Genomic DNA, 15,568 nt, shown 5'->3' with positions numbered 1-15,568 from the left:
TGATTGCTTTTCATCGTATTCTGAATATTTTATTGCGTGGTGGAAGGTTTATGTGAAGAAAATTGTAATTTATCAGCCTATTTCTTTTATTTGATTCGTAAACCGTGCTCTTTACCGTGGAATGAATGATGCATGCGTCTAATTTATTTTTATCACACGTTAATATCTTCAGGAATAAGTCTAGAGGACATTGATCTTTCAGAAAATTAGAAGGTCCTTTGAGGTGTTGAGCCAATGACTAACAGAATAAACAAATAAATAAATAAATTATCTCTAAATATCCTCCGCCAACTGTTATATCACTCGCATTAACGTAAATTTGACGACCTGGTTATCAAAGAGCACAAGACGCCTTTGTTGGAAATTGCTACGAATCTGTCTGTCTTTGAAGACCTCTGTTGGAAAAGGTGGGTTTCTCGGTTCTCCTGCAGCAGAGAATTGCCCTTCGAGTCGCCCCGTCCTCGAAGATTTCCCCCGGGGATGGTACTCCGACAGGATTATTACCTTCGGTATTATGTACGCGCTATTTTTTTTTTCATTATGTGCAGGAGTCTAATAACACGAGATTCCAAAAGTAATCCTGTTGGTTACCCGAGCGGTTGTCTGAATATTTGACGTGAAAGGATTTCATCCTCAATGATTTCTTATTTGCGTCTTTCGTAAGTTGCTTATATGAAATATTATTATGTAACATTACTGGAGAAACTAAATCCACAGTTATGTAACTGTAGAAATATTTTTGAAAATAAAAATCGCTACAGAGATCTTTCGGGAATGTGTGCGATTGGAAAGGGGAATCGTTCAGATTCTCGAAAGCTCTCTGTAGAGATTTATTCCTGAATATATTTGTATAGTTACAAAACTGTGTATTTTCTTTCTCCATTTTAAGACTCATCCTCCTATGAATTTTTATTTTTATTTTACGTTCTTGTTTTTATTTAATATTATAACTACGCTTGTGAAAATGTTGCTCCACTGAAAATTGCTTTAAATGAAAAAGGATTGCGGTTTGTGAGCCTTCTGTGTAGGTATATAAAATTATCAATCAGTAAGAACGGGGAAGTTTATCGTACGCGGGTCCTCTCTTGGTTCAGCACTTATTACGCATATGGCAGTGATTTTCGTTTTATTTCATCTCTGTAACCACCCATTTCTATTTTTTTTTTTTTTTTTCAAATTTTTGATTTGGTGTTAGTAATCTGCATGTAACCCGAAGTGAAGACTGCAGTGTTTTATTTCGGTGTATAAGAAAACAAGTTCACTCACCAGTATATCCAACCTACTGTAGCTCTCAGGAAGATTCTTGAAGTGACCGGGACATTTGTCCCCCCCTTTCCTTAGACTGAGTTCTTAGCGCGTATTTTGTGATGAAAATCAATTTTTCTTTATTTTTTGCAGTAGAACGCTTGGGACCATTAACATCGAATTAGTTAATAACTCGTGGTCTGTGGTCTAATTTTGAATGACTATTTATGGGTCTGCGTCTATAGTATTGACTATTGCACCTTCGTTGCCGCAAATCCATGATGTTGGGCTTCAGAAGTGGGATGCATTGAAAAAGAGGAGGAAATATGCACGCGCGTGCACGCAGACACACGCTCACATGTATATGTATATGCATATACTATGTATATATACATATATAAAGTTCTCATATTTTTCCAATACAACACAGATATATATATATATATATATATATATATATATATATATATATATATATATATATATATATATATATATATATATATATATATATATAAATATGTATATATACACATATATTTATGTATGTGCTTGCATTGACAAAATATAAGAGTACTTAATTATTTGCTTGTCCTCTTCTAACATTCGGCAGAAACAGAGCATCTCTCTCTCCCTGAAGGAAACTTAAGAAATTTATCATAATTACGAGAACAGTTTATTACAATAATAATCTGGCACAGTAAATCATATGAAATCAGCATTTCAAGAATTACTGTCAATATAACTTAGCTTACAATGTATCGATAATATTAGAATAAATAGGAATAAATATCAACGAAGAAAAATATTCCTCCAAAAGTAACGATGCGAACACACTGTTGCTTAAATATATATATCATGAGTATTTTATCAGGCATTTGGCTCCCCCTCCTCCTTTGGAGTGAGTTTTTGAAGTGAGTGTTAGTTTTAGATTCAGTCACCTGGAATGGATGACTGACTGACAGGTGTCTTCCCTCTCTAGTGAGAATTTGAGGCCAGTTGGTAGATGTTTCTGTACTTGTCGATGCCGTCTACTAGGTCGTTAAGGACTGGTACCCAGCCATACCAGTCGTCCGTCCAGGAGTCAGAGTTCCTGAAATGTAAATGATTTTAATTAGTGGAAGGAATATGTGGAAGTAACTTACATAATGAATGAAATCCTGTATACTATAATATAGTATACACACACACACACACACACACACACACACATATATATATATATATATATATATATATATATATATATATATATATATATATATATATATATATATATTTATATATATATATTATACATATACATATATATACATATATATATATATATATATATATATATATATATCAAATATAAGGAGGCCATAAAAACGCCAAAATGTAGAAAATAAAGGCTATATTTCAGAGACCAACTGTTTCACTCATCAGGCAAATAGTGAATTGATGGAATTCTGTTTTAACAGAAAATATTTCACATTCATATTAATATACTGTATATATATGTATATATATGTATGTATATATATATATATATATATATATATATATATATTATAATTTCCAAATGTAAGAGTATGAAGAAATTTTGACATCTATAGCAGGATTCGAACCAGCATCTGGAGTAACAGAACGAAGTCACTTTATCGACCTGACCACGAGAAGGATTCGAGAGTTATGAGAATATATATATATATATATATATATATATATATATATATATATATATATATATATATATATTATTTAATCACTCGCTGCGAAAAAATTAGAAAAATGAACTATCAAGTTTTGCAGTTTTTAATGTTCGTGTATGTACTAAAGGACATTGAAATGAATGAGAGCTTATTTATTAAAGAGAGTAAAGGCTAAAGATCGTTACACTTGATGAGACCAGCGTGCAAGGGAAGGATGTTCTAGACTGCGAAAGACGAAGAGTAATCGTGTCTGAGGTGACTAGGAGATGCCTGCCAAGAAAGGTGGTAGTTGCACTTCTCGTGTTAAGATGTTGTGAGAATGGACTGTTAGTCCAAGGATAGTGTTGGTCATGTTCACTGTGGCAGGGGAAGAATTTGTAGCATTAATTATAAATATTCCTAGGATGAAAAATAATGTGAGCGAAAGAGAAAGTTTCTGAAAGTCTTAATCTGCGCCTGGTTGCACTTGGAGAAACAATGGAAACCTAGATGATGTAAACTTACACGGCATAACTGGTGGATTTAGACCAGCTGGAGTAAATGACAATGGATAGAGTTGAGCAAGGTATTCTGAGAGGAATTTGTGTGGAAAACGGGACTTATGATGATATTTTGGGAAGATAATTGTGAGGGAAAACTATTTTGTTAATTTATGTTAAGCACAAAGTAGATGGAAGGGTTAAGTTGCTATGTATAATGGTGACGAGTTGCTGAAGGCATAATTGATCATTGTCTGGTTGAAGCAAAACAGAAAATACTGTAGAAGGTAGAGTCTTTTTGAGGTAAGGTTCAATCCGGTCCTATAAATGTACTCAAGGCAACTATATTTGATAATAAAAAAGAGAACTGCATACAAGGAAAAGGTAGATAAACACTAGACACGGTTAAGGACACTTTAGGTGTAATGAGTGGATAAGTTTTGTGCAAGATTCAAGGATGAGAGAGCTCGTGGGCACCGATGCATAAGAAGGAAAAATTATTAATTGCAGTGCAATGTAAGAATAATAAAGAGAGTTTTGGTGAAGGAAAAAATATGATTTCAAATTCATTTGTGGGACAGATGAAAAGAATATATAGTGTTTTGCAATAGGATGAATTGAGTAGACAAGTACAAAGTGAGTAAAAAACGGTGGAATAAATTTAATATTTTGGAGAAAATCTATTCAAGTACTTTAGGGGGAAAAATTGCACCTACGGAAAGTAAATGCAGAGACTGGAGTTAATGAGCAAATGGGTCTTCGCATAAAAGATTCATGTGATGTGCTGTTTTTATGAGGTGGTTATTTTTAAAGAACTTTCGAATGTAGAAGACTGAGAAGAGGTAGGTCTGAATAATGGAAGCGTAAATGGGTAAAGAGAATTTGAAAATGATAGTGGAGTGATTGTTAAGATTGGAGTCACTAATGAGGGCGATTAATTGGATGCAATATGGAAAGGTGCGGAGAGGTAATAGGATTACAAGTGATTCTGTTGCATGATATTGGTAGAGTGATTAAGCGTTTTCCTTTTTTCTGTAAACAGTGTGTGAATGACGGAAAGGTTCCAAAGGAATGGCTGATTGAAATATTAGTTTTAGTTTTGTGAAAAGAAAACTATTGTGCCGGCTTTGTCTGTCCGTCCGCACTTTTTTCTGTCCGCACTTTTTCTGTCCGCCCTCAGATCTTAAAATCTACCGAGGCTAGAGGGCTGAAAATTGGTATGCTGATCATCCACCCTCTAATCATCAAACATATCAAATTACAGCCCTCTAGCCTCAGTAGTTTCTATTTCATTTAAGGTTAAATTAGGCATAATCGTGTGTCTGGCAACGATATAGGCCAGGCCACCACCGGTCCGTGGTTAAAGTTTCATGGGCCGCGGCTCATACAGCATTATACCGAGACCACCGAAAGATAGATCTGTTTTCGGTGGCCTTGATTATACGCTGTACAGAAAACTCGATTGCGCCGAAGAAACTTCGGCGCATTTTTACTTGTTTTTCATGAAAGGTGATAGAGATGAATGTAAGGGTTATAACCACACGATTATCTGTATACTTAAAGATAGTGTTTCTTATCGTTTTGGTTAGAAAAGAAAGACAATAGGAAATTCGTGGATGAAAAGCACTGTGGGTACAAGCAAGGAGGAGTTTGCACATTATCAAGTGTTTCCCATGAAATTGGGTTTTAAGAAGTTTGAAGGAAAACAGACAAGATGTGTGACTCTCTTTTATCTAGTTAAAGACCCTTAAAATTTATGACAGTACAATGTTGAGGGTTTTGAAGATATTTGGGTGTCAGTGTTAATGGTAAAATAATGGGCACAGTTCATTTTTGCAGGTATTTAGGATTATATGCAGCGGATGACGGGCAAATGGGATATGAAACCCCGTAGGCCAGCAGTTCTTAACCTTTTTCAATGTATGCACCCCTCTCAAATGAGCAGTCAGTTCTCGCATCCCCTGAATTGCTGAAATAAAAAAAGCTAATAATAATAATAATGATAATAATAATTATTATTATTATTATTATTATTATTATTATTATTATTATTATTATTATTATTATTATTTTGTTTTATTTTATTTTATTTTATTTTATTTTTTCCAGAAAAAAATAACATGCCCATATAAAAATATATTTTGCTTTAATTATTCGTAGGCATCCTCGCACCCCTTAGGAACCAGGGGTGCGAGCACCCCTGGCTAAGAACCACTGCCATAGGCGAAGTACATAGATGTTAGAATGCCTGTACAAGAGGATTTGGGAGAGAAGAGGGCCATCTAAGGGATCAAAATATTTAGGTGTGTAAGGAATTATAGAGGAAAATTCTATCTGAAAATGCAGTGTGAATACTGAATAAAGATCAAACAAAAGTACTAAAATGTGTTGCTACGCTTTATAAGGGAAGTCAGAAGGTTTAGAAGAGTAGGAAAATAATAAGTGTTTGTGCCCTGGCCTGGCTAGGATTTGCTTATCGTTGTTTTTAGACTAAAGGCTCAGGTTCGTATCCTTGCCGAGCCGGAAGCAATTATCAGTTATAATTCCCGGTAGGTGTGAGTTGTTCCCGAGGTAAAGCAAAAATGATATTTGTGGCATATATAATATATATATATATATATATATATATATATATATATATATATATATATATATATATAGATATATATATATATATATATATTATTTATATTGTTTATATTTAATTATTTATGTATTTATCGAGATATACGTATATATATACATATATATTATATTATATATACATATACATACATACATACATACGTACATACATACATATACAGATGCACTAAAAGAAAGAAATAAACAAAAGCTACCGATTTTAAAAGAGAATTAATACTGACTGCAAGAGAAAATTTCAGCAGATGCCGTAAAAGAAGAGAAACCCAGTAATTATTTTAACAAATGTTGTATGGCAAATCGCTTCCGATTGTCATTTCCCAGCAAACACCAAAACCCAGGTTCACCAAAATTGCGGTGCATTATTGCAAAGTCACGTAAATAATTACGGTTGAATGTCCCAAGGTAAACTCCGAGCAGTAATCTTGCATTGAGGAACCGCAGGTGCATGGGAGCTCTTCAGTTTAATAGGGGGAGACTGAATGGTCATACCATTAATTTACGGGGAAGAAAAATTGCTTTTTTTCCGCCTGGTTTTCGTCAGGTTCGCCTCACCTGCTGTGTATGGGGTGCATGTGATATATTGAGGCAACTGCACTGTCATTGCTTTGGTGGTTTGGACCATATAGCCGAACGAATGGGAGATAACTGTTGTCTTTTGGCCTGTGATTTTTTTGGTCTGTGGTTTTTCTTCCGTTTTCTTTTTATTTTTTTTTTAAGTAAGTCCTCATTTTCAGTTTTAGAAAGTTTTTTTTTTCTTGAATCTACCAAGTTTTTTGTAATACCTTCTGAAAATTTGTCGTATACTCCTCACAGTATTTGTACTACATTCCCTTGGAATTTTTTATTGTTTTGTTCTGTTAAGTTCCTCGAATTTAATCGTCCAAATCTCATTCTTTAGAACACGGTTTTTTATTAATCCCTTGCTCTTTTCAGTGTGCTGTAAAAGAAAACTATTGTGCCGTCGTTGTCTGTTTGTCCGCCCTCAGCTCTTAAAAACTACTGAGGCTAGAGGGCTGCAAATTGGTATGTTGATCATCCACCTTCCAATCATCAAACATACCAAATTGCACCACTCTAGCCTCAGTAGTTTTTATTTTATTTAAGGTTAAAGTGCATCAGGCAACGATATAGGACAAACAACCACCACGGCCACACCAGGCCGTGGTTAAAGATTCATGGGCCGTGGCTCATACAGCATTATACCGAGACCACCATAACATAAATATATTTTCGGTGACCTTCATTATACGCTGTACAGAAAACTCGATTGCGCTCAAGAAACTTCGGCGCATTTTTTACTTACTATCATCTCGTTTTTATGATTACAGTATCCCGAAACTTCCCATCAGCAATGTCTCTTTTCGGCACCCCTTCATAATTTTTTTTTTTTTTTTAAAGCTGTTGCACCCTTTAAAACGCTTTCATGATAGTTTAAATTGCCCTTCTTTTATGGTATGCTGGTGATGTACAGTACATCTTTGCTTCCCATATATCGTCCATTTTTGTAGTCTAATTTAAAATCTTTCTGAATTCCGGAATGAATTGTATTATTGTTCGTTTGAAGTTAAGATTGACAAGGCTATTATTGCGATTTTTTAAATTCTTACGTGGTAGGCCTAAATTTTTTTTTAACATTTGTTAATTTTTATTTAGCGAAATTGTTCACACTGTTTTTATTTTTCATTTCTGGTTTTCTAATCAGATATCAAATTTATTCTGAGACTGATCTCAACTGATACTTCGCTAATTTCTGGCATAATGTATATTGAGTAAATAGTTTCTGAACTTTAACATGCGAAGGCATACTCCTTTTCAACGTCTTTTTGCAGTTGATAATTACCTTAAATCTCTTGAATTTAATGACAAAGCATAAAAATCCTTTCTGAAGTTAGATCTAGTAATATATATCTTTCTGCTTCCCTTATTACTGCGTTCGTAATTATAATTTTCTTGACTTTCAGTAAAGAGCTCTTTCAAAAGACAGGAATTTATAGTCACAGCTGTTCTTGTAAGAGTTTTTGTCATAATGTTGCATATTTTAATCAACGTTACCAACAAAGAGCACCTCAATTTAATTAACTTGTATTCTTACCGATTTTATCATTAATTTTCATTTGGTGGTTCGATGTATTTCCTGGTACTCTGTACATTTTTGAAGCTAGTTTGTTACAAGACGATAAGAATGACTTAAATTGCGTACTGTGAAAACATCCGTACTCAGTACATTTTGAATATTGGAAAAATGGTACATTTTTAACATCCTGTACACCAGTGGCTAAGCAAATTTCTGTGAACGTCCGATTTTCAAGAAATGCCCTTTGAAAAGTGCAAGTCAGCCTTAAAATATGAATAGTTTTCTTTTAAGCGCCAGTAGTAATAGAAAACGATTGTCAAAATTCATCGGTAACTATAGTATATGTTGAATCCACCAGGCCTTGTACTTAATTCTCTAATATTAATATTTGTATAGAATAAATGCCATCTTAAATTATTTGCAGTTAAAATAGTGCGGTAAATTTGAAACTACTACCGTGGTCTGTAGCCCAGTAAATACCGCGTCTCATGCAAAACACCATAGAGGAAAAGTAATACTACTTGCTAAAATACATCGGACAACTAACCCGACCTATTTACGACAATTTCACGATCACCCAATTTTTGCCAAATCTCCATTTTTTCTTAGTCCGCAGTAGTGATTGCTATTTCTTGTACTGTACATCATCCCGTGTAAGAGCAACTACATCTTTTACAGCTATTTAGAGTAACGTTATTGTTTTGTCAAATTATACATCAGCAATTTTTTCAGCACAGAACAGATGGAAGAACAAGTCGAGAGGTAATAAAGAAAAGAAAACTAGCAGGAAATACAGCTGTTCATTACATCTTTTAACAAAATCCAAAAGTAAAAGTTTCAGAGGACAGGAGGGCTAAAATGTGGCTATGAATATAACTGGTGTGCCTGATAAAACAGATCCGTCTATACCTGGCAGGAAGTCAGTACACAAACGTGAATACCTTCTCTTAAGTGTTTCCATCACAGCCAGTATAACGAGGGAATAATTTTAGGATATAAATGTTAACAATGCAATATACTTGTACATTATTTTGTCTTCCCTTTTCCCTTACTATGGTGTTTATTGTTAATACTATTATATATTCTGAAAAAACAAAACTCCCATTATTCGCATTCCCTGACAGCGTATTCTTGCATATGAATCATGCATTCATAATACATATCACAGAATTATATAGCAGTAGTGTGCTAATAAGCATTTCTCAAAGGCTTGATTAAATATTCCAAGCAACGGGGATGACTCATTTGAATCATCCCATTCCTTTAATATGATATCAGCACACGTCTGCGAGAAAATTGTTGGGATAATTGGAACGCAGATGACTGACAACAGTGGGATTACGAATGCTATGGGATCAGTGGCAAGGTTTTACGACGTATAATTTGAGGGTAGCTCAAAGAAAACTCTTGTGAATTTTGAAGTCTGGAGATTGTGATTTGAGACAGTTTACCACCATCGTTGTTTTTATTACTTGCTGTTCATTTATATTTTATTAAGCTTAATGCTAACCTGATCATTTCTGGCGTATTTTCATAGTGTTTAAGCGTATGGATAGGCGTTCATAGTTATACAGATAGGACAAAAAGCAAAAGAAGCCAGTACAGGTTTGACCACGTATAAGAAGAAAAGTTGATATATAAGTTTTCTATAGTTACAGAGGGTAATGACAGATTATTTCTTGGAATTCGACACCGTAACCTGTAATAGTAGCGGGACGTTATATGTCTGTCTGTCGGCAGGACGTTTAGAAATTTTTTTTTTTTTTATTGTGCTATGTGCTCAAGAACAATTGATTAGAGTTTGAATGAGACCGTATCTGACTTTCTAGTTCCTTCGTGTTTCTTTATCCAGTTGCAGAACAAGAGTAGCAGCGTTGATCGGTAGTAGTGGTCATCAAGATCTATAAATCAGAAGTTCTAATCCCAAGACCTGATGATAAGAGGATTTTAACGATAGTCTTTATGCAGTCTGGTTTTTCCTCACATGGTTTGTCGTCTTACAAGTGCTATTACTACTACTGGGTGCATTGATTCTCTCTCTCTCTCTCTCTCTCTCTCTCTCTCTCTCTCTCTCTCTCTCTCTCTCTCTCTCTCTAAAATTTTTCTTAGTCCTTTGTTAACACAGAATTGCGTGGAACGCTTAAAACTTTCATGTCTCTCCCGATATTATCTGCTTTTGATAGGTATAAAAGGCTGGAAAAAAGGGTTTAAATTATTTCATTCTTTTCCTTTACCTACTTGGTTTTAATTGTACTGATATTATTAACCTCAAGTGAAGTCAGCTAAGATAGTGACTTGCGACTCTTAAATATAAACTTACTTATTATTTTCTCTACGATTTGCATTTGACCTGTTTATGTATAATTTGTATGTGTATTTGTAACTGTTCTAGGCAGAGAATACCATAATTAACTCTCCATGCAAGAACACAACAGATGACTAATGGATATCCATGTAATAATTATCCTTACGGGGAAAAACCAGGATGCTATGCATTTAAATGTCTTAATTACATGTACGTAATGAAGTCATCCGTTCTTTAATAAGTCTTAAAGAGAAACACCGAATCCTGCAGGTTTTGCCGTAGAATTTGCGGTTTTAAAGGTTTCCTGTTTTGTTTAATCTCTATGGTAATTACAATGACGTAGATTGCGTGACCACTGAAACCATCAACTCACCCGTGAAATTTTGGTGCTGCAGGATAGAGGTAATGAGGAAGACGCTCTCGAAAGAGATACTTGTGGACTGTCTAAAACAAAAAGACAGACGGGAACCCCAGATTGACGTTAAGAGGACCCTGCGGGCTGGAAATATAGACAGAGCGGAACCCAGACAGATGAGACGAAAACATTAACAGACAGTGACCCCAGACTTACGTCAGTTGCACCCTGGCGGGCTGGAAATACAGACAGACAGAGATGGAACCCAGACAGATGAGGCCAAAATGTCGACAGACGGGAACCCCAGACTGATGTCATGGTGAACCTGGCAGGCTACAAATATAGACAGAAAGACAGAAACGAAACCCAGACGGATCAGACGGAAACATCGTCAGATGGACTGCAAACAGAAGTATGGCACACAGAAACGGAAATCCAGACAGGCTGGAACCCCATAAACTGGAACTTATATTTACTGGAATCCACTTTACTGTAGTAGAGTTAACACTGGACGGAAAAGATCATAGTGCTTCATGTGATTTCTGACAATAAAAACCAGCTGTGTTTCTCGTTCAGCTTAGTAAATGGAGAATCCAAAAATACAAAAACCTAAAGTTCCACTTGAAAGCCCCTTTTCTCTCTTTTTCTTAGCTATGCTGTCTGTAACCGAACCATATCCACAGTTAAAAGAGCATATTTCAGACCCTTTATGTTGCTTCTGTGCTACTATTTGGGGACATTTCCTGTAATTACCATGGACGACGAAGCTCGGGGATGTTGGCAGGAGTGTAATTTGAGCTTTTTGCTCCTTCTTTGTAATGGCGAGGATTTTTGAAGGGCTTCGGTGTCGTATAATTATACGCGGTGGTCAAATATATATATGGATGTATGTATGCATAACCGAATCACGAAAGTATGGAACGCGATGAATGTATAAATAAAGACTGTCGTCCTTTACTTAGCAGTAAGGACGACAGTTGAAACCTCAGCACTCCAGTATTTCTCTTTCCTTCCTGGATTTGTCTTTATATATATATATATATATATATATATATATATATATATATATATATATATATATATATATATATATATATATATATATATACATATATAAATTATGTTGCCAAACTCGATTTATTGTTTCTTTGTAAATTTTAAGATGTTGAGGAAAACACCAAACTTACTTCTGCATTGTATGCAAGAATTCAAAATATCTTATTTCGTAAATTGATTTGTTAAAAATAGATTATTCCTTTGCCTTTCAACAGGATGGATGTGGAACTGTCTAATACGGCGCACCATGTTAGATGCATTTCGTATGTTTCAGGAAAAGACAATAATTAATAGTCAGTTCATTTGGAGATATAGTTGGATAAAGTTTGCTTTGATTAAACATTATTATTATTATTATTATTATTATTATTATTATTATTATTATTATTATTATTATCATTATTATTATTATTATTATTACTATTATTATTATATGCGGACGCTTGCCTGTGTAACAAAAAACAACAGGCTATCACTGAATAGAATGTTTAAATACTTAAAGAGAGAAAAAGTCGCTAAGTAAAGAGATTTAGAATGGAGAATCAAGGGGATGAGAAATGACGTCTATGAATATTTGAAAATATTCTTCATGATATGGCTACGGTTTCTATAGAATTTAAACCATTAGAAGTGAGTTTCTATTCTTTTCATAAAAGTCCGTTTCTATTCTCTTGTCATTTCCTGTAAGTAAAGATTATAGAAGCTATTCGCAGAAGCCATTATAGCACCAGTTGATGTATATCGATGAGGTAGCCATAGATTTGGTTTCTTTCACTCCAGCGGTTTTTACGATCATTACGCGGTCGATTTCGTTCAGATTGTGTCTCAGTTGCAGAGGATATTTGTCATCGAAGTCTATAATGCCGTTGATGAGGGCCGTGGCCGCACCTCGTTCTTGTAGAGGTAATCTGAAACCCCATACTGAGACCTCAATCCCTGGTGACGTCACTCAAACGCTACCCGTAGAGAGGACTGAAAGATGTCACGCGTTCCTCTTGTCATGCGGTTAACCCAAATCATACCAGATTTTCCACCTGTATTTCTTTTTATTTTTTTTTTTTTCCCATAGAGGAAAGTCTTTTCTAAATCTTCACAGGGCCTCGAAATTAGAGAGTGCGCAGGTTTCTTGTCACTGTTGTTGAGCTACAATTATTTTAATCGTATCTGTTCTGGACCAGGTCAAAGAACTGTGCTGATTTTTTTTTACAGCCCACTGCCATCGTCTTGGCCAGCCTCCAATGTTTATACTCAAGTATTTGGATTTACCTGCTAATTATACGTTTGTAAAGACATATTAGATATGTTCTATGCTTAGATGTTGGAATTTACCTTATTATTATTATTATTATATTATTATTATTATTATTATTATTATTATTATTATTATTATTATTATTATTATTATTATTCAGAAGATGAACTCTATCCATATGGAACAAGCCCACAGAGGCCATCAACTTGAAATTCTATCTTCCAAAAAATATGGTGTTCATTAAAAAGAAGTAACGGGAGGTAATGGGAATACAGAAAGAAGAGCTCACTTATTAAAAAAAAAGATAAATTAACAAATTAATAAATAAACAGATATATAAAAATTTTTATAAAAACATTTGAGATCCTTTGTGACTGTGGCATTGGGTTTCTAATGTCGAAAGAGCTCTTAGCGCATTTGTTGCTGACTCTTAAAATCCTTAGTTGTGATAAACCTTGAGGCGTTTTAAGAAACCGTTCCATATCTTGTGGAAGAGTTTCACCTAGCACCTTTTTTTTTTATACCTCGTCTTTACCACCGAAATGGATCGAAGACTCTGCCTCCGGTCCTGAAGTCTCAAGACGTCTCTTTTTGACGCAGTTTTCATTTTGTGTAGAATGACTTGGCCATAGAGGAAATCGCCTGATATGTTTTCAGACTTGTGATTTCTCAAAGCGGATATGTCTGTCTGTCTCTTTGTCTATCTATATGAGACTGCGGGCGGGGTAGGTAGGGGATCGGGAGGGTAGGGGAAACAGCAGCGCCGAGTTCCAGCGCGCGTACGCGCGCCAACAAGCTTGTAATCTTGATAATACTAAAGAGAAGTGCTTTTTTCTGCAATGCATTCTATAAGTCTATGTGCAGAAGAGTAATTACACTGCAAAAATACTACCATTAACTGATGAAGGTCTTAACAAATGTGAATGCTCATCAAATCTGATAACTAAAGAGAACTCACATTCTCCACGTTTTCAGGTTTAAATGAGATGCTATAGAATGCCTCTTCATGGAGTAAACTATAAAATTCGTAACTAACTAATGAGGGATTTTCTTACTGGAATTCCAGTTTAATCATAATTGTAGCATATATAACGTCATTTTGAGTATTACGGTGTTAAACTGATCTCGTTTTCCATCATTTCAGTTCCATAACTTACGTTCAGCCACAAAAGCTACTTAACTGATTGCCCATTCCACAAAAGCTACTTAACTGATTGCCCATTCCACAAAAGCTACTTAACTGATTGCCCACTCCACAAAAGCTACTTAACTGATTGCCCATTCCACAAAAGCTACTTAACTGATTGCCTATTCCACAAAAGCTACTTAACTGATTGCCCATTCCACAAAAGCTACTTAACTGATTGCCCATTCCACAAAAGCTACTTAACTGATTGCCCATTCCACAAAAGCTACTTAACTGATTGCCCATTCGCGTTTGCTGGCTGTAGCCTACATTTGCTCACGAAAAAATTCCTAACCTCTTATTTATTAAGTATCAAGTGTTCGATTTAGCCAAAAGAACGATCTTTCACTTGTTAGTGTAACTAATTTTTAACTCACTGATCCGCGACGGGTCAGTGAATGAAAAAGGCACCGCCTCCAATATTACTGAATTAAGCAGAATTGTCCTTCCACTGAGATGCCACATGAAAAATGGAATTTATTTTAATAAAGAGGAACCTCTCTCTCTCTCTCTCTCTCTCTCTCTCTCTCTCTCTCTCTCTCAGATCATATTGTTTACATGTGAGACCATTCCAGTCAGTGCACTCGACTGGAAAGAGTCTCACTGGACGTATATTTTCCGTATAAGAATTTATTTTGAAAGCGTGTTGGTCAAGAACAATTGGAAGGCGTTTTCTAACTCTTGACATTTCCGATTTCCGATCAGATAGATCCAGAACGTGTTACCAGCGGTAATTTCTCTGAATTAGTTTGTTTGGTAGGAATTTGATTCGCTTTCTCTTACTGAAAAAAGCGATATGTGTATACAGTATATGTATATTATATATATATATATATATATATATATATATATATATATATATATATATATATATATATATATATATATATATATATATATATATATATATATATATGTGTGTGTGTGTGTGTGTGTGTGTGTGTGTGTTGTGTGTGTGTGTGTGTGTGTGAGAGAGAGAGAGAGAGAGTGTGTGTGTGCTTATGTGTGTGCATTGTGATTGCACTTGAACAAATTCTTAATGAAAATTGATTACCACAAGCTTCAACACTGAAGGTACATTATGTTACATTTAAATCCAATACTGAACTTCCTGGTTCTCACAAAAATTATTCCCTTTGAATTGGGAGACCGATGGGACGCGACGCCCAAAACCCCTTTCCACCCCAATGTAAAAAAAAGAAAAAAGCCAAGAATAAGGTGGAAGGAAAGGGAATCAGACTTAACTATCATTTAATCGATAAGAGTGAACTCCTAA

General features: G+C 34.9%; 1 protein-coding gene across 1 annotated transcript in view; it reads right to left on the bottom strand.

Moving 5' to 3' along the window:
* Window positions 1-1,917: 1,917 nt before the first annotated feature.
* LOC136847593 (uncharacterized) overlaps window positions 1,918-15,568 on the bottom strand; it is a 36,649-nt gene continuing 22,998 nt past the window's right edge. The window contains exon 3 of the mRNA XM_067119311.1: window positions 1,918-2,338. Within this exon, the coding sequence (XP_066975412.1) occupies window positions 2,224-2,338 (115 nt within the window). The 3' untranslated portion in view covers window positions 1,918-2,223. The remainder of the gene's footprint in view (window positions 2,339-15,568) is intronic.

This window comes from Macrobrachium rosenbergii, chromosome 17, assembly GCF_040412425.1.
Source record: "Macrobrachium rosenbergii isolate ZJJX-2024 chromosome 17, ASM4041242v1, whole genome shotgun sequence".
Classification (NCBI taxonomy): domain Eukaryota; kingdom Metazoa; phylum Arthropoda; class Malacostraca; order Decapoda; family Palaemonidae; genus Macrobrachium; species Macrobrachium rosenbergii.
The sequence above is the reverse complement of the archived record's forward strand: the minus strand, read 5'-3'. Positions and strand labels throughout refer to the sequence as shown.